The sequence below is a fragment of the Camponotus floridanus genome, unplaced genomic scaffold (genome assembly GCF_003227725.1).
Source record: "Camponotus floridanus strain SB8 unplaced genomic scaffold, Cflo_v7.5 scaffold83, whole genome shotgun sequence".
Classification (NCBI taxonomy): Eukaryota; Metazoa; Arthropoda; class Insecta; order Hymenoptera; family Formicidae; genus Camponotus; species Camponotus floridanus.
The window spans coordinates 146,018-171,635 of record NW_020229853.1 but is presented as its reverse complement, the minus strand read 5'-3'; the positions used below and the strand labels follow the sequence as shown (position 1 = coordinate 171,635).

The 25,618-nt window shown below is 34.1% G+C and overlaps 2 protein-coding genes across 11 annotated transcripts in view; one reads left to right on the top strand and one right to left on the bottom strand.

Moving 5' to 3' along the window:
- Positions 1–25,618, top strand: part of LOC105248882 (cysteine protease ATG4B) — a 274,541-nt gene that overhangs the window by 141,534 nt on the left and 107,389 nt on the right. The window lies entirely within an intron of this gene.
- On the bottom strand, positions 9,091–10,677 carry LOC112639694. The gene is made up of 6 exons (XM_025414556.1): positions 10,597–10,677; positions 10,346–10,459; positions 10,106–10,281; positions 9,474–9,633; positions 9,289–9,389; positions 9,091–9,210 (listed from the first exon to the last, which is right to left on the bottom strand). The coding sequence occupies exons 3-6, from the start codon at positions 10,226–10,228 to the stop codon at positions 9,181–9,183; spliced, it is 414 nt and encodes a 137-aa protein (XP_025270341.1). The 5' UTR covers positions 10,229–10,281; positions 10,346–10,459; positions 10,597–10,677; the 3' UTR covers positions 9,091–9,180.

Below are 25,618 nucleotides of genomic sequence, written 5' to 3'. Positions count from 1 at the left end.
TTTTTCAGATATAAGCTAATCGTCCTTGGGCCTCAAACTATTTCTTTAGGACCATATTTAGTTCTTAAAAATTCTACTAATCCCTGCATATTAGCAAAAGTTTTCCCGATAATTGATTTATGTGCGTCACCTTTTAATTTATTTCTTATCGCTCGTACTAGATTAGTATCTTGTGTCGCAACCATGCTGAATGCTTCCTCACAACCTTCAACAAAATATACGAAAGGAATATTTTTGCCATTAAAATTTAACATGTAACGGGCGTTTTTTTTGCTCGTGCCGCGGATAAATGCAGTCGTGAGTTCCAAGGAACGTTTTAGGCAAGCGTGAATCAAAACGTGCGTGGTTTTAAATTTTGATAAGAGTTTATTTAAAAATTTACAAAAAAAAAATACAAGAGTATGTGTGAGTGTGTATGTGTGCGCGAATGTATGAAGTTGTATGTGTTTGGCGGAATAGAATCGCTGTCGGCGCGGACACAAGAACTATTAGAAAAACGTATGACGCCGGGCGCAAAAACTCGCCGTAAATAGTCGGTGCCTAGCTCGATTGAATGCACCTCTCGATTTCGCGTTGCGGTAGTCGTGGTTCTGCTTGGCGGATATATGCGGCGTAATCGTATAATTTACAGTAATCGAGGTGCGGGAGGGACGTGCACCCGATAGTGCAACTTTGATTGCCGTCGGAGTGCGCGTTCGCGAATTTAGCGGAAATAATTTGATCGCTCCATATTATCTTGCGGTACGGGCAATGACCGCGTGACGTGTCGGAGCGTGTGTTGACGGTTTTTCTTTATATTGTTTTCGCCTTCGTAGAAATTCGCGTTAGTTTTTCAGAACGGATAATTCGATGGGAATTTCGGGATCAGTCGGCGTTGGCGGAAACGTCCCGCCGGGGGCAGCTCTCCTCTCTACCTCCTTTCGTATCGACCGGATAAGGATGGAGTGTGGGGTATGTGCGTGTCCGAGAACTCCCGGATAAATCGGGGTACTCCTCAATTCGATGCACGCCCGTAATATAGGATGCGTTCGGCTAGTGAGATTCGAGGAACTCATTGTGACGGGGCACACCCCACCGCTTTGTCTCCTTAGCCTAGAGCGCTTTTTAGGTTTCCTTGCTTAGCTCTTGGCGATTGCTCGTGTTGAGAAACTGGGAGGAAAAAGGTGTCTTGATCGTCTTGACAGGCTTTTTTATACCGGCCTAATTAGTTGGCGCCGGCGTACCTCGTGGTTTCCCCCACCGAGCGGATTGAAAAATCGGCGTTTTGTGAAGCGAGGCGGCGCCGGGCGCGGGGGGGACTTAGCCCGTTTGTTCGGGATTCGTCGGCCGTCGTCGGCGCGCTTCGTTTTTTAACGGCACTTAAACTAACGCCATTTGACAAAATTTAAAAATGTGGCGCAAAGCGCCCTGTCCTTGCCCGGCGGGTGTTCTGCCGCGCGGCAGCTTCCAGCGGTCATCGACTGGGCATGATTAGGGAGGTGCAAGGGTGCGTTATAAACACCGCTTCTAATGCGTCTCTTATTGAAAAATGTAATAAATTACCTAGTGTTTCTTCAGTTATTAAACTCATTCTTGGATTTTGATGCTGTTATTGTTGTTGTTGCTGTTGTTGTTGATATTGTTCCGCTGTTGTTCCTAAACGATCCTCCTCAATTGATTCAAGTTAGTCTCCTCTGCTGCACCTTCCATTCTGTTTGATGATTCCTCTGGTTCTGGTGGAGAAGTGCGATCTAATCGCCCTATTGGATTTCTTTCCCAGATATTTTTTCTTTTCATTCACTTTCACTTCACTGTTCATTATTTATATTTTATTTAGCACAAACTTTTTTTACATTCCACCGCTGTCACCAAAATTATGTCACGTTTTTCGATTAGGGTTATTTTTGGGTCAAATCATTTAAGAAATTTACCCAGGGACTGACTTCGTTTGTGCTTTCTTTTAGGTTTTACTCTGGGCCATATAAATACCGGATTTTATATACTTTGCGCCATGGATCAGTTTTCTTAATTAATTTATAATTCAGATATTTAATTTCAAAGTCAATTTTAATTAATTTTCCGTAACTTAGTTCAGGTTCATTTATTAGTTTAAACCGATATTTAATTTCAAAATCAATTTTAATTAATTTTCCGTAATTTAGTTTAGATTTATTTATTAGTTTAAACCGTTTAAGGAACAAAGGAAGAGGATTTTGTTCGGTTAATAAGGCTTGCTTAATTTGATAATTAACCCTTTTTAATTGAACACGACGGCAACCCTTTTTGGGCATTTAATATGGAAATTTTATTAATGATTTAAAATTTGACTATTTAACTTTCTTTGACGGCGACAATTAAAGTTGTTGCCACACTCTTTGGGAGCGACAATTAGTCAGATTTTAAACTTGATTCAACTTCCGAGAATTAAAAGATTAATATCAAATTAAAAAGGATTAATTTTAAACTTCCAAATTATTTTAAAAATAATTTCTGGAATTTATAATGTAACAAATTGCGAAAGATCTAGTTATAATCACAACTACTATTCATTCTTCTGAGCTATCCAACAAATTTCCCTCTTATTTATACTAAATGGCAAGAATCTCCGAGCTGGGTTCTACCCTTGTTTCTTAGGAATTTTTAAATGGGAGGTGATTCTTGTCTACGCTGAAATTTAATAATTAATCAATAGTTCTCACGACATTATTAATCAATAACTCCCCACGATGATATACTTGTCAGCTAGTAATCAATATATTGATTACGTTTGTTATTTCTTAAAGAATTAATTAAAAAAAAAAATTTATTGTAAAAAAGTATACGGACGTTATACAGCATATATCCATTGTAATTGAACTCTTCGCAATGCGTCCCTTACCGGCGGGATGATTGCGGGAGGGCGACGAAGGTCTTTACGCGCATTTAATCAACGAGTGACAGGATCCATCCGTGGCATTGACGTATATCCTGTGGAGAGAGCATTCACACATTTTTCAGCCTAATGAATAATTGCTAGAAAACAATATTTGCAGACCAGAAAAATATGTGAGGCGCAAGTGGCTGGATCGGGAATCGAACCCGAGTCTTTCGCTTTCCGGGCAACTGCTCTAGACCACTGGAGCTATCCAGACCTCATACCTAATGCTGCTTTTTAACACAGTGATATGCGACTCCAGAGCGATGTTGGTATCTCATTCGATGGATGCAATGTCGACTGCTATGTAGGATCTCTAAAAAGTCGCTCGTCAAAGTGCCGGTGGAGGTATTCGCGTGCATGCTGACTTCCGACTGGCTTTCCGTATGAAACGGCACCGACGAGCACAACGCCGTAGAGTGACCACATCACCCCAAGATCTCTCTAGTACAAACCTGGCCTTGAGGGCGCCTACGGAGTACGAGAAGAGGAACATGCCCCCTTTTCTTGCGGATACCTCTTGCCGTCTTTCCTTTCAGGCCTCTCAAGTCACCTATGATAGTAGCATGTACAATGCGTGCATGCGTTTCGCGCCAGTGGAAGGGGAAGCGGGGAAGCACGAGCTGTAGTTCGTAGGCCAGGTCTGCTCTAGTATATACTAAAATCCCCACTGTCCCAAGTAGCAGTGGCGGATGGACCTTAATATAGGGCTGCGGTAGGCTTCCAGAGAAAGATAGGAATGTATGGGGGAGAAGTCGGACGTGTCTTTACGCTTATTTGATCAAGCCCTCTTGTACTCTCCGCGTGCGCGCGCGTGTGTGTACACATACATTTGTGATATTATATTACATTTCTACAATGATTCTTGGCTATGTAACAAATATATAAACTTCTATGATTACAGAAATACTATATAATCATAATTATGTGGCTACGCAAAAGATTCTTTCTCATATTATGTTATTGTTGTATTATTTTTTATTATAACTATGCTGCAAACAAACATTATTATTAATAAATAATACAATTATTATTAATAAATAATACAACAATAATATAACATAATGTGAGAAAAAATCTTCCACATAATTATGATTATATAGTATTTCTGCAATCATAGAAGTTTATACAGGGTGTATCAGAGCGACCGTATCAGGCTGGTATTTCGAAAAATACGCATTTACTTGAAAAATGTTCCGAACAAAAGTTGTAGGACTTTAAGGGGCGCATTACATAGCATGGTTAGTGTGACCTTGGATAGTGTTGTTAAGGACACGGAAAAATCAATTAAGTTTTTAAATGGAAACCCCTATTTTTGATTATATATTCTTATAGCTGACCTCGAGAGCTTTTCAAAACACTATAATAAAGTACCTACACTATAATAAAGTACCTTTTTATTAAGTACTTTTTGAGTTATAAGGCTTGAAATAATTTCTTAATTTTACATAAACCATAAAATATCTAATAAACCATTCATTTTTCGATTATCTTACCTTGATATTTTTATGTACAAAATAATGAGAGAAATCAATTGATGTAAAGAAAAAACATAGTTGTTTTTAAGAAAAAAATATGTAATTTGCAATTAACAATTACATATTTTTTTTTAAAACAACTATGTGTTTTTTACACCAATTGATTCCTCTCATTATTTTGTACATAAAAGTATTAAGGTAAGATAATCGAAAAATGAATATTTCACAAGATATTTTACGGTTTATGTAAAATTAAGAAATTATTTCAAGCCTTATAACTCAAAAAGTACTTAATGAAAAGGTACTTTATTATAGTGTTTTGGAAAGCTCTCGAGATCAGCTATAAGAATATATAATCAAAAATAGGGGTTTCCATTTAAAAACTTTTAATTGATTTTTCCGTGTCCTTAACAACACTATCCAAGGTCACACTAACCATGCTATGTAATGCGCCCCTTAAAGTCCTACAACTTTTGTTCGGAACATTTTTCAAGTAAATGCGTATTTTTCGAAATACTAGCCTGATACGGTCGCTCTGATACACCCTGTATATTTGTTGCGTAGCCAAGAATTATTGTAGAAATATCATATAATCATAATTATATGCAGAAAACTATTTTCTCTCATTATATTATATTATATTATTTATTATTATTGTGACTTTGCTTCAAACAAAAATATTATTAATAACAGAAAGAGAAATAAGTTTACTTGTTTAGGAACATTTTCTTTAGATACATCCATATTATCCATATTATCCGTTTTTTCAATTTTACAATTTTTCACAACATTTATTTTCACTTATAACAATAATAATTTGACATGTTATGTCAATTATTATTGCCGCCACTTCGAGATGTCTCCAACTATATTTCCCTATACGGATGCTTAGAATGAATCTTATTAGTGAATTCATTTTTGCTTCTTAGGTCCGCTCCCAGCCAATGAGATAACGTATAGACGAAATAATAGTTTTTCCGATTTTTATTAATAAAATAAAGAGTGATAATTATATGTTTTAAATCATCTTTGGTTAATAAAAAATTAATGTGCAAAAGATAACACCAAACTATGTTATTGTTATCGAGAAAAATACCGAGCTCGGTGAAACGCATACTCCCTCCCTACTCTTTTGCTAACCGTAGGTTGGCAGCATTCGGGAGTAAAAATATGTAAGAATTGGATATTCTTACCCACTATTTCATATAAGTATGTTTTCCAAAGGTTTATTGATTTTTTTGGACTTGCGAGTCCGAGTCATTTTTAAGTTTCATATTCGTGTTCAGGAGGTAAAAATACGTAGGAATTGGGTATTCTTATTCATTATTTCATATAGGTGTATTTTCCGAAGGTTTACCCATATATTGTAATACTTTGTATACAAAGTATTATAAATTGTAGTAGGTATTAGGGCTATATATTTTTTTTCTAGAGAAAGGTAGGGATGTATGTGAGGAGGTCGGATATGTCTTTACGCCCATTTGGTCAACGAGCGACAGAATCCATCCATAGCAACGGCATTGACGCATATCCTGTGGAGAGAGCATTCACATATTTTCCAGCCTAATAAATAATTGCTAGAAAACAATATTCAGACTAGAAAAATATGTGAGGCGCAAGTGGCTGGATCGGGAATCGAACCTGAGTCTTTCGCTTTCCGGGCAACTGCTCTAGACCACTGAGCTATCCAGACCTCACATCTAATGTTGCTTTTTAACACAGTGATATGTAACTCCAGAGCGATGTTGGGATCTCACTTAATGGATGCAAAGCCAATTGCCACGGAGGATCCCTGAAAAGTCATTCGCTGATCAAATAAATGCCGGTAGAGGTATTCGCGTGTATATAAATCTTTTTCAATTCGGGATGTTCTGAAGTCTACGCCCTCCTTTTAGATCTCTTTAAAGAATTGTAATTCAGAGACAATATTGCATTCAAACACATTAAGATATCTCCTGAGAATCTTAGCATTCCTATGTAGAAAATGAAATGTTTAAAAGATTGCTTAGATGCTATGTTTCTGATTTATAAAATAGAATTGTATCTAATATTAAAAACATACGCTTAAATATTTTTTGATTATTTGGTAATAAATATCGAATTTTACAGTTTTGTTGTTTTTGCTTTTCTTCACGCTTAACTATTTTCCAAGAATTATTATCAAGATTATTATTAATTATTGTGTAATGCAATAACATATTAATTATTGTGTAATGCAATAACATATTAAACTTTTATATTTTTTTACTTTCCTGCATTTATATTTTCTACGTGACTTTCGATATTAAGGAATAAGCTTTAGCAAAAATGAAAGTCACTATTGTTTTTGCTATATTCGAAAGAAGCCCAGAAACCATTTTTAGACATTTAGATTTCGGATCCAAGCTTGAGATATTTTTTCTTTATCAATAAATAGATAATGATACTTACATAAAATGTGTTTAATATTGTATTTTTCATTGTCAGTTTACGTTAGATTCTTTGCATAAAACGTATTTGTTAATAACTTTTGCATAATTAATGAACGATATCTAAAATCTTTTGAAGATTACACAGGGTGATAACTGTGACAATGTAAGATCAAGATTATTAAGGATGAATCTTCTTTTATGTGTTTTTCCCTTAATCTTCTTGGGAAGTTAAAAAGAGAAAAGATCTATTATAAATGTTTTAAAACACATTTTTGTTATATTTTAAAATATATATATTTTCATATTTTTGATGTTACATGAAAATTATGCATTGTTGAAGAGAGAAAGATAAAGGCTTTTATGCAAAGAAAAAAAATTTTTTGCAATAAACATTAATTATTTTATGAATATTTCTTTCATAAAATTTATTTTCTAACATTTTATTTTAGACATGTATACATATATTTTGTTTATATTTTATATGTATTTATTACATAATTTTTAAATTTATTGTTATAGTCCGAGAGACTATAACTTATTATTTTATTTCACTGATAATATTAATAGAACGTTCGTGAACCGCGCAAAACCGCTACCTCAGCGAACCACGCGCAAGAACGTTCGCCGGAAACGCGAAAACGCTAATGAAGGGACTCGACTTTGAACCTCCTTCGCTTGCACTTGGACTTTGGACGCCACGAAAAACTTCCATGACCATACATAATCATGTCGCTAGGCGATCTCCTCCAAAACACTCCCAAAATCGAGGGAATAAAAGCCGTCCACCGCGAATCCGTGGCGGACAGTCGTTAATTGAAAATTGATCGATAAGTAGTGTGAAACTGAGGCTAACCGCTATACTGTGCGACGAATCACCCGAAGAAATTGTTAAACGCTCTAAATCTAAGAACGAAGCGATTCAGGAAAGGACGACGTTAAGAAGAGAAGGCGACTAACTTGAAAGAAACCGGACTAAAATAGGATAAGAGAATCTATTTGTATAAAAGGATTTTATAAATAACATAAGAAAAAGTTGTAGACGAAACGGCCCAAAGGTTTGGTTGAGACACCCGGCTATCCCACACCCCGTGCCGCGTCCGGCACAACATTATTAAGAAAATTTTTAAGTAATTATTTCTAGCGATTTTTGTAAATGTAGTAATAAAAGAAAATTTGTTGTTATCCTATTTTTAAAATATGTTTTTAATGTTTTTTGGAGAGGGTTCGTTTGCCTAAATTCCCGATTGCCAATTGCTTCGCTTGCACATTTAGCCGACAGCTCAAAGGCGTAGCTGGGGTAGAAAGGGGAGAGGGCAAGAGCAGACAAATTCTGCTCTTGTAGCTCTTTGCCTCTTTTTGAAAAATCAAGCAATTTAGGGTAAATGTGCTAAAGGACACCCAGCCCCAATGACATATATTATCAATGTCACTATTCTGAGTGACATTCAAAAAGTTTCAGCTGTCATCATTTATTAAAAAGTTATTAACAAAAAAGTTTTACGAATTCTGTGCAATTTTTAGATATTATGTACATTTTAAGAGTTAGGATGAAATATACACATGCGTGAATACAGTGAGTTCCCCCCTCCCCCCTCCCCCTATGGGAGGCTCTACTCTTTCGGAAGCTACCCGCTAAACAATATTCTGTTGCAAAAACGTTTTTGTAACATTGCAATATAGCCGTGCGACGTTTTACGTTTGGTTGTATTAACCTTTTGGTAACATTTCAGGAACCAGAAATGTCCCGATTCAATTACCTTACATATGCGACGTCGAACTTGCAACGTGTTTTAGGCGTTTGAAAAACCTTATATGTGCGACGTCGCATTTACAACGTTTTTTGCGCCGTTTGTAAAACTTGCATGAAACGTTAGGGAAACGTTACAAACTTTCATTCCAAAAACAATGTTTATACAACGTTCCAGGAATTTATTTTCCGCTTTATGGTTAATTTGCAACGTTTTTGTAACGAATGTATAAGGCACAATCTACAATGAGTCATTAATCGTTAATTTGCAAATGCCATCTCTTATGACTTACGACTTAGGACACTCGAGTGCATAAGAGATGGCATTTGCAAATTAACGATTAATGACTCATTGTAGACTAGGCTTTATACATTCGTTACATGCGTAATAATACGATCAGTGAAAAACAAAAATTATTCGCATATTAATTACATTTATTTTCATATACATACAACAATATTTTGTGATAAAATTAAAAAAATACAAAACATCAATTATATAAGATATATTATATATTTATAACATGTATTTTTAAAATATTTCTAATATTTATAACATAAATATTATTATTTTAATATTGCACTATTAGTGCATTTGCAGGATCGGCTGAACGCCATATATGAGTTCATGTACATTTCTTTAAAACTGAATTATCCGATCTGATTTCTAAGTGCTTTTGCCTAAGACAAGAAAAAAGACACAAAATCAATTCAGCTGTATAAAAATAGTAATTCATTTAAGTAGAATGAAAAAAGTACCTGCTCTCTATCATGACGTGTTTTGGCATATTTAAACCAGGCGGAAACATGATTTAAAAATTGTCTATCCGTTAACATCGGATAATGCTTTCGAGCAGCCTCTATAAAACGCAAGAAAAAATTAAAGTTTAATAAATTGATTTATATAATTTTGTTTCAAGTTAGGTCAATGCAGAAAGTCTTACTTTTTATGATATCTATTAGCAGAAGTGAATTTATGGCAAAGTTTCCTTTCTGGCCTTTCCATGAACATTTCATAGCCAATTTATTGGAAAACATTTTTTCCAAGCTATGTTTTATTTGATCCTGAGGTGAGTCTCCTCCAAGCAAATAGAAAAATGTTTCCTGAAGCATATAATTATTACAATTATAACGACATATTACATTTTTCATATATGAATAATGTCGAAACATTACATATTTCAATATACATACTTTCGAGAGATTAATATGTAATAGAAAATTGTAAATAATTTTACTGTACATATATCAGTATATATGTACAGTAAAATTAAGTTAAAATATTCAATTATGTTAAAAGTATTTTCGGCCGCACAATTCTCTGAGTATCGACATCATACAAGCTATTTACATTTTTTCAATCTTTTTTAATTTACATGTCTAATTGAATATAGGATGCAATTATATTTTAATTGTATAAATAAGTAAGTGGGGAATGTACACTATCCGTCAATGATTCGTTCCCATTCCTGCTAGGAAATAAAGACGACGCTATAGATAAACTATAAAAAATCTATAGCGCCGTCTCTATTTCCTAGGGGGGCGAATCATTGACGGGTAGTGTATATACTATTACCAGTTGTTTTTTTCCATCTTCATCATTCTTCAATGAAGTAATTCTTTTCAGTAATTCTAATTCTTTTCTGACTATTCGACGCATATGTCTTTTGGACACAAAACATTTATTTATTTTTCTCATATTTTTTTCTACTAATTCGCTCGCGCGAGTGTGCACTTGGAACAATAAGTTTTCTAAAACGTTAAATATTAATTATTTTTTAGGTTAGTATAGGTTATAAATAAGTTTGTTACTTACCTTATGTAGCTGATGCTGATTCCCCTCAGCAACAGGAGTCTGAGTGTGCGATGTCATAGATCTTTTTTGTAAGAAATATACGCTTATCCGGGCGTTAATTATGCAGGAAGCGTCCTTGCGGGAGGGCAATATAATGTCAGAATTATTGCGTTTTTGACGACCGAATCCAACCCAGGTTAGCCAGGTTTTGAATTCGATCACGTCGAAAACGCTATTATATACTTGAAAACTTTATTAATGCACAAACCAACCGGCACACAATTAATTATACGAGAAGATTGTAACACAACACGTTTGCACACTACGCAGTAAGTCCCCCCGACTGCTCGATACACGCGCCTTGTCGCAACTCAAGCGACCAATCATAACGCGCGAAACAAGAAAGCAAAACGGTGAGTGGCAACCGCTTGTAGCGCGCGACATTTGCCGCGTTCATCAGTATGTCCTTTACTTTCTGATACGCGGAGGCCGCCAGTGGTCGCAATCAAACAATTATAATAATAGGAGTAATATTTTGAGACTTATTTGTTGCAAAATTGCAATTTGTTAAAAAGTTATGACCATTTATCAACGATAAATTGCGAGTTGACTTTACGAGGCTGCAAAATTAAATCTTTTAATAATGTCGCATTTATAACGTTAATGCGAAATGAAATGTTTTTCAAAGTTTACGTTTTGAATGAAACGTTTAAAGTACGTAGCGAAATGAATGTTTTAGAAACATAGTAAATGCTAGCATTGAAGCAACGTTTATAAAGTCGCAAAGAAAACGTTTCATATGAAATGTTACTTGAACTTTACAAAATATTTCATTTGTGACGTTCCGAATTGACAAATTAAATGCGGAAAAGCAACGTTTCTGGTACGTTCTACGAACTGACACTAATAAAACGTTAATTTCAGACGTTTACGGAACCTTTTATTACCGTTACATGTAAACATTTCAAATTTGCTTAATTACAGTCGAAATGTGACGTTACCAGAAAGTTACATGTTTAGCGGGTATAACCTAACGTAAACCTATTTTTTTATTTAACCCTAAAATTTGGTGTAGGGTAAACCTTGTTTTGCGTGAAAAGTAGCAGACCTATATGAATTTCGTTTTATCTTGGAAAGTACATGTGTGGCTATAGTGAGTTCCGCCCTCTTACGGAGGGTTCCAGGAAGATATAACCTATCCCAAATCTATTCTGATTCTAAAACCATTTCGTAAATCAAATTTTAATTTAGAGGGAATGGAACCTACTGTAGTCACGCATGTATTTTACAAGATAAAACGAAGTACACACGGGTTTGCAATTTTTGATGTAAAGTAAGGTTCGCCTCAAATCAAATTTTAGTTTTAAATCAGAAATAGGTTTGCATTAAGTTATATCGTCCGGAAATGGAGTCTCCTTGCAGGAGGACGAAACTCACTGCATTCACGCATGTACATTTCACCTTAACTCTCGTTAGGAATTAACTTCGTTTCGTCTTGCAAAGTGAACGCAATGGATTCCGCCCTCTTGCGGAAGGCTTCACTTTCGGAAGATATAACCTAACTCAAACTTATATCATTGCTGCGTTAAACGCAACATTTGCTGAAATGTTCTGTTAGTAATTGTTAATTAAAAAATGATAAAAAATGTAAATCAAAAGAAGTTCAGATTATCTAGTAGATACATCGGTATTCATAATATCAGAAAAAGCATTAATACGTTGATCGAAATTGTATGTTCTTTTAAATAAGAATTCTGCAATATAGTATATAAAGTGGTAATCACTGGACACTCGGACACTGTAATGAAGAATTTTCGATTGCATATTTCTCCACAATCTTTCTATATTCTGCGTGTGAACGCCAGTTTCAGGATCTACAAAATTAGTGATTTACTGTTTTATGTGTATAATTTTCACAATTATCTAAAATATTATACGAGCACCAATTGTCTGTATAAACAATTGAACCAGGTGCAATATATTTTTTAATAAAATTAATAAAAGGGAAAAGAGTTTCGCTACATCGATTTGGCACAGATAATAAAAGCATTTTTAGTATCGCGTTCAATTCCGCCAAAAACCCATCGTCCTCTAATTATACGTTCATTATATTTTCTTTTGCTTATTTTAGCTTCGTCTAGTTCAATGATTTTATTTTCTCCACTAATTAGTTTTTGTCCGCGTTCAATCCATTGTTGAAGTAACTAGACATGATTTAATAAACACAAATACAACATTAGTTTAATTATAAATAAACAAAGCACACACAGAAACAATATGTTATACTTACTTCTCGACAGAAATTTGTCCAATCTACAATTACATGATTATTCAACTCTAATTCGACTGTTAAGAATCTGTGTCGTGGTAGTTCCATCATTAAAAAATACTCGGCAGATAACGACAGATTTTAATTAGATCCATATGTGATCGTTCAAGCCATGTGCACATTAAATGCACTAATTTTGAAATTACACATTTCTCCTCGTCGTTTTCGGCTTCTAATAATTTTATAATATTTCTTGGTACAATGCAATACGTAATTTTTTGAAGCATTAATTATTTGTAATAAATTTGAACACTTGGGATTTTATTTGTGAACTACTTTTTCTTCATATAAAAAATTCCACAAAGATTCAAAATTGTACGTCATATTAATAAATTCGTGCAAGCGCATTTTCGAAATATTATGAAATATTTAAAATTCTGTGAGCAACTAATTAGTAACGGACTGTACTGACTGTTTTTGAAAAAAATATGTAATTGTTAATTGCAAATTACATATTTTTCTTAGAAACAACTATGTTCTTTATTTACACTAATTGATTCCTCACATTCTTCTGTGCACAAAAATATTAAGATAAGATAATCGAAAAATGAATATTTTACTAAATATTTTATGGTTTATGTAAAATTAAGAAATTATTTCATGCCTCATAACTCGAAAAGTACTTCATGGAAAAATAATTTATTATAGTGTTTTGAAAAGCTCTCGAGGTAAGCTACAAGAATAATGGGATTCCATATGGGTTTATAAAATTGAGCAAAAGTAATGTGCGCAAAAGAACTGTGCGCAAAAAAACTGTGGGCAAAAGAATTGTGCGCAAAAGAACTGTGTCCGATTGAACGGTGGACAAATGTAACGTGTCCAATCGAACTGTGCGCAAAAGAACTGTGTCCGATTGAACGGTGGGCAAATGTAACGTGTCCAAACGAAAGGTGTGCAATCTTATGTGTCTAATAGCACGGTGCGTAATTGCAACGTGTCCAATTGTACTGTGCGCCAATGAGCCACTCCCGTCTGAAACATTCTGTATATGACAAAAAAAGCAAAATAGAAAAATAAGTTTCGGAATGTATTGAATATTTACATCACATATGTATTGTAGCGAACATATGTATTGTCCGTAAATGTACATACGGTGTCGAAAAAATATTTATAAATCGAAATGTACGGAATAATATATTAAAATTTACTTATAAAACTTTTTACATAACTAATTCAGTTAGATTAGTTTCTTTTGTACTTTGCAAGTACGAAATGAAGTTCAAGTTCTTTCTAAATTCAAACTTAACTTTTGCTAAGAGTCATATAATATTAAAAATATACATTGTATCTATAACATTTCTTTTGTTAATAACTTTTTAATAAATGAGCGACGGCTAAAATCTTTTTAATGTTATTCAGGACAGTGACCTTGACAACATATGTCAAGGTCAAGATCAAGGTTAGGTTCCCTATTCAGCACATTTACTATACTTTTTCATAAATATCCTCTTTTTTTTTTGTTATTGAGCAGCGAAATTTTTCTGTTAGTTTTCTTGCGTGCTTTAACATTTCTACCTGGCTACACTTCTGCGACAGCTTTTACCAACATTCCCGATTGTTTACATCTCGATTGCCTACATGTATTATTGCACACACACAAAAAAATACGAAAGTACGATTGCATACATGACATTATTATGCACATACACATTGCACACATGAAATTATTGCATACATGATATTATTGCGCGTACATTGCACACGTGATACTATTGTATACATGCACATTCCACACATAATATTATTTCACGTAAAATATAAAAATATAATTTGATGCTTTGGGCAAGATTTTCGTATGCAGTTCATCTCTAAATTTGATCAATTTTTACAGTTATGTAGTACTAAATAATCAAGTGTAGTATGTCAAGTGTAATAAATGAATGCCACAAAGGCAAAAATGTTTTGTTCTTGAGGTGTTGAAATATTTATTATTTTTGGTAATTTTGAACTTTACGGATGACCTCACCGATTTCAATGATCTTGACATATGTTGTCAAGCTCATTCTCCTGAGTAAATATCAAAAGATTTTAAATGTCGCTCGTCATTTATTAAAAAATTATTAACAAAAAAAGTTTTATGAATTATGTGCAATTTTTAGACATTTTGTACGTTTTAGGAGTCAAAGTGAAATGTACACGGTGTTGCACTTGAATACACGGCAGTATGACGGATTGCCTATCTCGTCGGAGTCCGATCGGTCGAGAAATACGCATGCCGATATTATCAATGAATGCGTGCGCGAATTAAACAGAACAAGCGGGCGTGCTGTATACGGAGCGAAGCCTACGAGTCGTAAGTTGTTTATCTCATAATCTGTGAACACTTTTAAGTTCCCGCTATTCCCTCAGCTCACCGTTACTACATTAAAAAAGGATTTAGCAAAGGCGCATTGAGAGTTTACAGATTATGAGATAAACAACTTACGACTCGTAGGCTTCGCGCCGTATACAGCACGCCCGCTTGTTCTGTTTAATCCGCGCACGCATTCATCGATAATATCGGCACGCGTATTTCTCGACCGATCGGACTCCGACGGGATAGGCAATCCGTCATACTGCCGTGTATTCAAGTGCAACACCTTGTACATGAGTGAATACAGTATGTTCACCTTTGTTTTGTAATGTCAAACTTTGTTTTGGTACGTGACATTGCATTCAACATACTATGAAAAAAGATAAACAATTTAAATTTATACAGGGTATCAGGAAATTTTACGCAGTTCCGAAGTGTGAAGGTAGATTAAGAAGGAAGGTCCTCAAATTAAGAAGGAAGGTCCTATACTATTTTGCGATATTACAATAATTAACGAAAAATTAATTAAAGAAGATCGGCCAATGCGCGTGGCTAGAAATGCGTAGTGGTGAAAGCGGTCTCACTGTAACATAATGGCGACTCGTGGCGAAGTGGTATTTGGGGAGGGGAGGAGCGATGAGTGTGTAGGCGCGCAGCGAAGGCTCTTCCCCTTCCCAATCGCCTTTTTGCCGCGCGCCATCATTATGTTACAGTGAGACCGCTTTCTCCGCCACGCATTTATTGCAAATATCGCAAAATAGTATAGGACCTTCCTTTTTAATTTGAGCCAATCTATCTTAACACTTCGGGACTGCGAAAAATTTCCTGACACTCTGTATAGAATTTAATATAATTTAATTCAATTAAAAAATATCACAAATGTATGTGTACACACACACGCGCGTCCCCCTCCCTCAACCGCTGCGCCTATAGGCAAAGTGGATCTCGCTTTACAACTTACAGCATATATCCATTGTGATTGAACTCTTCGCAATGCGTCCCCTACTCACGTTTACTCTTTATATTTATTGGACATGTATTCGATTAAATATATCTTCTTAAACGTATATGCTGTCGCAAAATCATACTATATTCTACATTAAACTATTTTCGTTAATAACTTTTTAATAAATAGTGAGCGACACTTAAAACTTTTTGCTTAATACTTACTCAGGAGAATAAGCTTGACAACATATGTCAAGATTGAAATCGATGAGATTGTCCGTAAAGTGCATAATCACCTTATTTGTATAGATGTTGGATTTTTCGGTTGCGCAAAATCAATTTTTTCGAGAACTGAGTGGGTCATTGAACATAGTGCGGCCCGAATTGAAGTCTATAATTGTTCTGTTCCACATGGGTTTTTGACTTCCATGCCAAGCGAAGTCTACCCCATACCATCCGTGCTTATGGCGCGAAGTGAGGTCTATAATTATTTTGTTCTACATGGGTTTTCGACTTCCACGCAAAGCAAGGTTTACCTCAGATACAATTTCATATGGGTTTGCAACTTTCCATGCGAAGCGAGGTTCAATCCGAACCTATGTGTCTAGTTTTTTGACAGTGGAGCTTCTTGCAGGGAAGCGGAATCGACTGTGTTCACGCATACATTTTTCCATGCGAAGCGAGATTCTACATAAGTTTGCAACTTTCCACGCGAAGCGAGGTTCAACCCGAATGTGTCTAATTTTTAATAGTAGAGCCTCCCGCAGAGAGACGGAATCCACTGCCTTCACGCATACTCTTTTTAATACGAAGTGATTTCACACGTTCTTTGAACGTTAGGAACGAATGTTCAATGCGAACGTCAAAATGGACATTCTTGTGATAGCACTTCCGAACTGTTTCCGAACGATTCGAACGTTTCTTTGATGTTTTTCCGGCGTGTGTGCGTGCTGGTGGAGTTTATTAAAATAAAAAGAAATGTCAAATTACGTTTTTCTTGTAAAGTACTGCTTTTATATTAACAGTGTAGAATATAAAATTTGCGTTTTTAAGAGAGGTACAACTTTTATTTGGAATTTTTTCTATTAGAATCAATGGCTGTTCTTCCGAATGTGACCCATCGATTTGAGCATCGTCTTTGTAGGAATTTAAAAAGTGATCAAAAATAAATTTTGGCCACGGCAATGTCGTATTAATTTTTTTTCATATGTATTAAAATTTCAATATGCATAAAAGGTCAGACCTCATCGATTTTATTGCTACTTAAATATATTGTAGAGGAGAGTTTTCTGAGTAATTCTATGTAAGAAATAAGTAGGGAATGGTATTGGTTTAGAAGATACAACAAATTGAAGTTTTTATATATTTTTACAAAAGATACTTACATAAATGTCAGAAACGTATGTATATGCACACAAACACACACACAGGAGAGTGCAAGGGGGTTTTCAGCTCCCTTCTCGCATCTTTCCCAGAGGTAGGGGACGCATTGCAAAGAATTCAATCACAATGGATATGCTGTAAGTTGTAAAGCGAGGATCCACCTTGCGCGCGCGTGTGTGTGTACATATACATTTGTGACATTTTTTAATTATATTAAATTGTATTAAATTCTATATAAATTTAAATTGTATTAAATATATTTAGGCGAGGTCTAACCTTTTATACACATTTACCGAAAAGTCCATTGTTACATAATTTCACATAGATTTGTAACTTTCTATGAAAAGTGAAATGTATCACATCACAAACACGGCTTGGAATATATTTTCAGGAGGTTAATTTGTAAAATTTTAATACATATGAAAAAAAATTAACACGACACTTGCCGTGGCTAAAATTACTTTTTTTCTGTTTGTTTTTTATTACTTTTTAAATTCCTACAAGGACGATGTTCAAATCGATGGATTACATTCGGAAGAATATTCGAATCAATATTTATTAAGATAATGCAAAAAATATACAAAAAAAGTCATTCTTCCTTCATTTTGACCTTGAAGATCATGTCTCCAATTTTCATTGTTATATTTGTAATCAGCGTATCAAAATATAATAGTATATGAAATTTCAAAATAATCGGAGGTATGGGCTTTTCGGAAATTTATCTTTATTAAGATTAAAATATCTCATAAAGTAAACATTCGCTTTTGTAACATTTAACTTTATTTAGTACATGCTTGTAAAAGCTTGATCAAATTCGGAAGTGAATTGCATACAGAAATCTTATCATCAAATTAAAGATTTTGATCAGCCGCGCTTTTGATTTACACTTGATTTGCATTAAAGATATTTATTTTTTTTCGCCGGTGAGAAAAGTAGACGAAATCAAAAGAGTTCTGTACTGAGAATGAAAATACTTTATTAAAAAAAAAACTCGATTATTATGGACCGCCCGAGCGCATTTAGAACTTCAACTCAAAGCTGCCAGATCTCCGCCGCAAGCAACATGCAACACGGCGTGGAGGGGGTAATAAAGATGTTAGCGTAAGCGTACGTGCTCGGCGCTTCGGCTAGCTTCGGATAGTAGAAGAGAACAGAATACATTCTTCTGTCTCCTTTCTACGGAAAGACGGGCAACACGCGACGCGTCACGCTCCTCGATATCTCGATATACGCTCAATGTTTCTTTTACAGCATTTTTATTGTACAATGTGTTTAGAATATGTATCTGTATATATATATATATATATATATATATATATATATACCATATATATGTATATATATATATATGTGTATACAAATATTATAAACATATTATACGATAAAGAATAATATTTAAATAAAGTTAGGTTTATATGGCGGTTGGTTCGTTGCGTGTCCGCCTTAATCGCACGTTCGTAACTTAGACAGGAGAAGCGGTGCCGCAGGAATGAGTCAGGTGTGCCTTAGATTCAAGAACACGTCGTCCAAAATTTAACTATGTGTATTTACAATATTTACAGGGGGTCCTGAAAAGGGCCGTTTGTAATTACAGGCTTTACAGGGGGCCCTAAAAAGGGCCGTTTGTAATTACAGGCGCTCCCTGTAAGAAATACTCGAGAGAGTCTTTGTGTAGCGGAGCTTGCGCCTTGGACGGTTATTGTTCTCGTCCACTTTTGCAGCTGGCTCGGTCTGCGTGGCTGTAGTGGCTGTTGTCGTCTGCCAGTCTGAATCTGACTGCGTACCCTGCTCCGCTGTTGTTGGAGGCTGGATACCGGCCTGGGTACTTCGGTGCACTCGGCTCGTCGCTGCAGTCTGCGTCGCCTTGATGGATCTGCCAGGTGGTGAAGGTGGCAGAGGTGAGAGAGCGCCTGGAACTGCCCAAGGTCCGGTTGGTGAGGTGTATCGCCGCATACGCACGTCCCAGACTTCTAGTAGATGACGAGGTGGCCTGGTGAGTCTGGTTGGCTCCAGGTCTATGGGCTGCAGCTTCCATGGCAGTAGCTCGAATGAGACTCGTCTCTCCGGTTCGGCGCCTCCACTGATCGGCTGTCGTATGGGCCCTGGTGATCGGGGCCGTCAACGTCGGCCGAGATATGCGGCTCCGCTGGCGAAGTATGGCGAGACTCGCCGGTTACGGGAGTTCCAAAAAACTCCAAAAGAGCACTCTAGCTTGTTCGTCTATGAGCGGTTTATCTTTTCGTAATGACTTGCGAGCTGAAACTCGATTTCGGCTTTTCGCGGTCGACCTTATATACGGGCCCTGCCGGATCTCACTTGCGCGAAGATCGGCGCCTGTATGCTCGCGTTGCCGCGCGCTAGTTTGCGCGCCTAAGTTGCCGTGCGCTCAGGCGCTCGGCGCTATACGCCGTTACGCCTGTGTGGCGCTGGAAGAGCTCGAGACCATACCAAAAAGCGCATGTCAAAAGTGCTTCGAGGATTGGAAAAAGCGCTGGCACAAGTGTATAATATCTGAGGGGGATTACTTTGAAGAGGACAAAATAGATATTGATGAATAAATAAATATTTTTCGAGAAAAATAAAAAGTCACCTTTTTTTTGTACACACCTCGTGTGTATATATATATATATATATATATATATATATATATATGCACATACATATTATAATATTATACAGGGTGGGGAAAAAGTATGGAAGCAAACAATTATTTCCGAAACTATTCATTTTTCGACAAAATGTCTTAGACATAATTTTTATGGTATGAAAAGATGTATTATGTGGCATAGACGGCATGACCTTGAAATGACCCTTACGAGCTGCATACAAATAACGTAAAAAATTTTTAATGGAACTCGTCAGTTTTTGTTACAGATTCTTGTAGCTGATGTCGAAACGTTTACAAAACACTGCATATGAGCCCCATTCCCTTAAAAACACTCCCAGTTACGAAACAATTGTGATACAAACAATTTGTATGCACATTGACATTGCTTACTGATTTGCCTTAACTGGTTGGATGAATCGCACTTATCTTGCCTTAACTGGTTGGATGAATCGCACTTATCTTGTCTTAACTGGTTGGATGAATCGCACTTATCTTGCCTTAACTGGTTGGATGAATTGCACTTATCTTGCCTTAACTGGTTGGATGAATCGCACTTATCTTACCTTAACTGGTTGGATGAATCACGCAATCTCTTTCCTTGAGTACGGTTCGATGTACGCCTTAACTGATTCTACGAACTTCGCGTGTCTTTCGTATCGGCAGAAATGATCGAAGCGGGTTATTCTCCATTTGTTGCAGTAATCGCTACTGTTGTACTGATCTCTCATAATGACGTTCAGTCGCGTTACACATATTCATGTAATCACACGTACGCTGTCTATTTTCAATTTCGTCGATACGAATTATCACAATTGTTTCGTAACTGGGAGTGTTTTTAAGGGAATGGGGCTCATATGCAGTGTTTTGTAAACATTTCGACATCAGCTACAAGAATCTGTAACAAAAACTGACGAGTTCCATTTGAAATTTTTTACGTTATTTGTATGCAGCTCGTAAGGGTCATTTCAAGGTCATGCCGTCTATGCCACATAATACATCTTTTCATACCATAAAAATTATGTCTAAGACATTTTGTCGAAAAATGAATAGTTTCGGAAATAATTGTTTGCTTCCATACTTTTTCCCCACCCTGTATATATATATATATATATATATATATATATATATATATATGCATTATATATATATATATATATATATATATATATATAATAAATATATTATACAAATATATTATAATTAATTATTTAAATATTAATAATAAATATTAATAAATATTAATATATTAATAATAATTATTTAATATAATAATTTAATTTGTTTTTTTCATACATATACATTAAAATAATAAAATAAAAAAATGTAATAAGTGTGGCGATTTTCCACACCACCCACGAGGTATCACCAATGGCGCGTTAGGTTTTCTTATGTGGACCTTCGCCCTATTATACCACATTATATTCATATATAGGAGAAAAAAATATCTGGGAATAAAGGATAAAAGAAAAGGATAAAATATTGGATAAATAAATATTTTATGAATTATTAATTATATTTTTTATTCGTTACTAATAATAGTAATAATATAATAATAATAATAATAATAATAATAATAGTAATAATAATTTTTATATTTAATAATAATAATTTTTTATTATTCTTTTGCCACATTTGCCTCTTCGGCCTCCTCGGGCTCGGCCGCCTCCTCGGCCGCGGCCGTCTCTTCGACCGCGGTCACTTCCTCGACTGCCCCAGCCGCTCCTGTTGCCCCTGCTTCGCTGAGCGTACCAACGGGCTCGGGCACGGCCGCCTCCTCTTTTGTTTATTTTCTGAAAAATAAAATAAATAATGAATAAATTATAATAATGCATATATATATATATATATATATATATATATATATATATATATATACACACACACACACATATATATATATATATATATATATATGTATATATATTATTTATATATATATATATATATATATATATATATATATATGTATATATTAATTTCTTCTATAAAATTATGAAGAAAAAAATTTAAATAGAAACATTAAAGATTAAATTATTTCTTAATATCTTTGTATAAATAATGATTTACTTAGGAGACATTATGTTCGATATGTCGCCGTGCTTTGATGGACAGACACTGAGGCACACTCGGCATTTGTTTATTTGTTTCATGTCGTTTAATTTGTTTTACGCCGTTCATTTGTTTCGCGGCATTTATTTTCATCAGATAATCTTGTCGCCTTGTACTGTCAAGTAAATGTATTTTTTTATACGTGCTCTGAAATCTTAGTGTTCAAGAACTGTCACAATCCCGATTTGTGTGTGAGTTCTGATTATTTCAAATTTATATATATGTATATATATATATATATATATATATATATATATATATAATTTTTCATCTTTAGCTTCTTTTATTTACTCTTCTTTAATTCTTTGTTTCTGTCTATTTTTTGTTTCACAAAAATGAGTGATGAATTGAGAAAAAATCTAAGCGAAGCTTTTCAGATGCTTGGCTCAATGATGATCGGTATAAATCTTGGATACGCAAAATACCATCCGATGATAGTCCTTATTATTGTAGTATATACAATAAAATTTTTCGTGCAATACACATATTTTAAGACATACGGATTCTGCGTGTCATAAAAATAATATTAAAGAAAATAATTCAGTTTTAAATACTAATAATGAAAATAATAATAAAAATTCAGATAAAAAAAAAATATCCAAAAAATATAAGTTTCAAGAACAATGGCTAGAAATTGAATTATTTAAGCCATGGTTCCGCAAAGTATCACATGATGTAAATTTATTTTTTTTTTTCATTTTGTGATAAATCAATGAGAGGTAATTTATCAAAAATTTATCGTCACGCAGAATCCAAAGCGCATATAGAAATATGTAAAATTAAAACAGAAACAAAGAATACAAACGAAAATATAAACATAACAGATGATTCACTTTTATCATTTGAAGAGCGAAAAAAAATAGCAGAAATTCGATATGCTGCATTAATTGTTGATAAAAATATTTTGCATCAAACTGCAAAAGAAATCCTCAACTTTTTTCAATATATTGGAAAAGACCCTAATGTGTTAAAAAGCATGAGCATGGGCCGAACAAAATGTAAAAGCATTATTACAAATGTTTTATGCCCAGTTGAAACAGATCGTGTCGTCAATAAAATTCAGAATACAAAATTTTCAATTTTTATTGACGAAACATCTGATATAACTAATGATAAATGGATGATTTTTCTTGTTCGATATGTTGATCCAGAGACATTAGATATTCGCTCACAATTAGTTAAATTAATTGATATTGATGCCAAAGATTCAAGTGCAGAAAAGTTGTTTAAGGCATTTAAATGTGAAATGTGGAAATTACAGATTCCATTTTTAAATATCGTAGCTTTATCATGTGACAATGCATCTGTTATGACAGGAAAACATTTATCGTTTAAAAAAAAATTAGAAGAAATATGTCCACATTTATTAACGTTTTCATGCCCATGTCATTCCTCCGCATTTAGCAGCGCACGCTGCATGTTCTAAAATGCCTGCATATTGCGACGAATTTCTAACAAAAATTGCTACTTATCTCAATAGCAGTCCAAAACGTACGGCTATTTTTCGTGAATTTTGTGAATGTTTCCAAGAAACAAATCGCAAAATATTTAAATTATGTGATACGCGCTGGCTTTCGCATTATTTATGTATCAAAAGACTTCTTGAATCTTGGGATACAATTAAATACTTTCTTACTGAAATAGTTGTGAGCGAAAAAACAAATTCTGGAGAATATCTCTTGTCTATGATGGACAACGTAGAGATAAAAGCTTATTTTCTATTTTTAAAATACGTTTTGAATTTTTTTAATGCATTTAATGCATTTTTTCAAACATTAGAAACAAGGATTCATTTATTATATCCAAAATCTTTAAACTTTCTTTTCCAAATCTGTCGAAATTTTATAAAAGAAGAATATTTAAAACCATTTTCTTCAAATATTATATTTTCATTAAAAGAAAATCAAAAACCTACTAATGAAATTATTTTGGGATCAGAATGTGAGGAATATCTAAACGAATTAACGCTGAAAGGTCACATAAACATAGTTACAATTGTTCGAGAGAATTGTTTATTATTTTATGTGACTGTTGCAGAAGAAATTCGTAAAAGACCTCTAAATAATATATTTTTATCAAAGTTACAAGTTTTTCGACCATATATAAGTTTATTTGATAACAATAGAGAAACATCATTCAATGATGTTTCTTTTATAACTAAAACTATCGGCGGTTTTGATGAAAATGATTTAAAGAAGGAATGGATGGCCTTACCATCAGATTTTACAATGGAAGAAAAACAAAACTTTTTTAAATTAAATTTCGACAGCATGTGGAAAAAAAATTTACAAAATCGACACAACAATCTTGCTAAATATCCTAATTTAACAAATATTATAAGTACTATTCGATCTCTTCCAAATTCAAATGCCGATTCGGAGAGAATGTTTTCTCTTTTAAATAATTTAAAAACAAAAAAACGTAATAGTTTTTCGTCAGCTACTGTTAATGCTATTTGTGTATTTAAATCTGCATTAAAAACGAGAAGCGAGACAGCTATCAAAATGAAAATTGATGAAAAGCATTTGTCTCTTATGTCAGCGGATAAGTTATATGCTACCGTTGCTAAAAAAAATAAAAGTATTTTAAGATTACATGCTGCAGATACCATTGACATAGCTGACTCTTCATCTCATAAATAATAAATTTATTACAAACATTACGCTTGTAAAAGGTAAATACGTGAAAAACATCTTGTCTGTGTAACAGACATCATATTTGTGGAAAGTAAAAGTATTAAAAACATCTTGTCTGTGTAACAGACATCATATTTGTGGAAAGCAAAAGTATTAAAAACATCTTGTCTGTGTAACAGACATCATACTTGTAAATGACAAAATAATGCAATGTGGTATAATAGGGCTCTAGGCGAAGATTCACATAAAAAAATCTAACGCGCCATTGGTGATACCCCGTAGGTGGTGTGGAAAATCGCCACTCATTAAACTTTTTTATTTTATTATTTTAAGTGTATATTTATAGAGAAACAAGTTAAATTACTATACTAAATAGTTTTATAATATATTTTTATAATATAATTAGTACATATTCATATTTGTACATATATATTTGTATAATATATTTATAATGTATATATATATATATATATATATATATATATATATTTATATAATATATATATTAGGACTACAAATAAGTCTCCGCCATTTTTTATCAAAAATTGAGCATTTATTGTGAAAGACCGGTACCTTATCTTTTATTTAAAGTATTGTCCATCGCTAGCCACTTTTTTCCTATCTTTCTGGCAGCATACGGATACCGCGTCGGAAGAACTCTTCATCTTTTGAGGCTATCCACGAATCGACCCAATTTTTGGTATCTTCATATGATGTGAAGTGCTGCTCAGACAGGCCATGTGCCATCGATCGGAACAAGTGATAATCCGAAGGGGCAATCATTATCATTATCATTATCATTATTAAAATCTTCTGAAGATGTAACATTGACATATATGTCATTAATCATATCATTAACACTGGTTGTATTACATGAAGAAACTTCTTCATCAGAGATTTTACGCAATTCTACATTTGAAGTCTGTTTAGAAGTATTAATGGTATGCCATTCTAAAATTTCTCTAGATGATCCTGCAATATCTATATTTGT

What these genes read in the sequence shown, in the direction of transcription:
- LOC112639694 (XM_025414556.1), bottom strand. Translation starts at nt 10,228, where the DNA reads ATGAGAAAAATAAATAAATGTTTTGTGTCCAAAAGACATATGCGTCGA. An exon ending in GCTAATAGATATCATAAAAA is followed by an intron (nt 9,390 to 9,473) that starts GTAAGACTTTCT and finishes TGCGTTTTATAG; the next exon opens with AGGCTGCTCGAAAGCATTAT. An exon ending in CACGTCATGATAGAGAGCAG is followed by an intron (nt 9,211 to 9,288) that starts GTACTTTTTTCA and finishes TTCTTGTCTTAG; the next exon opens with GCAAAAGCACTTAGAAATCA.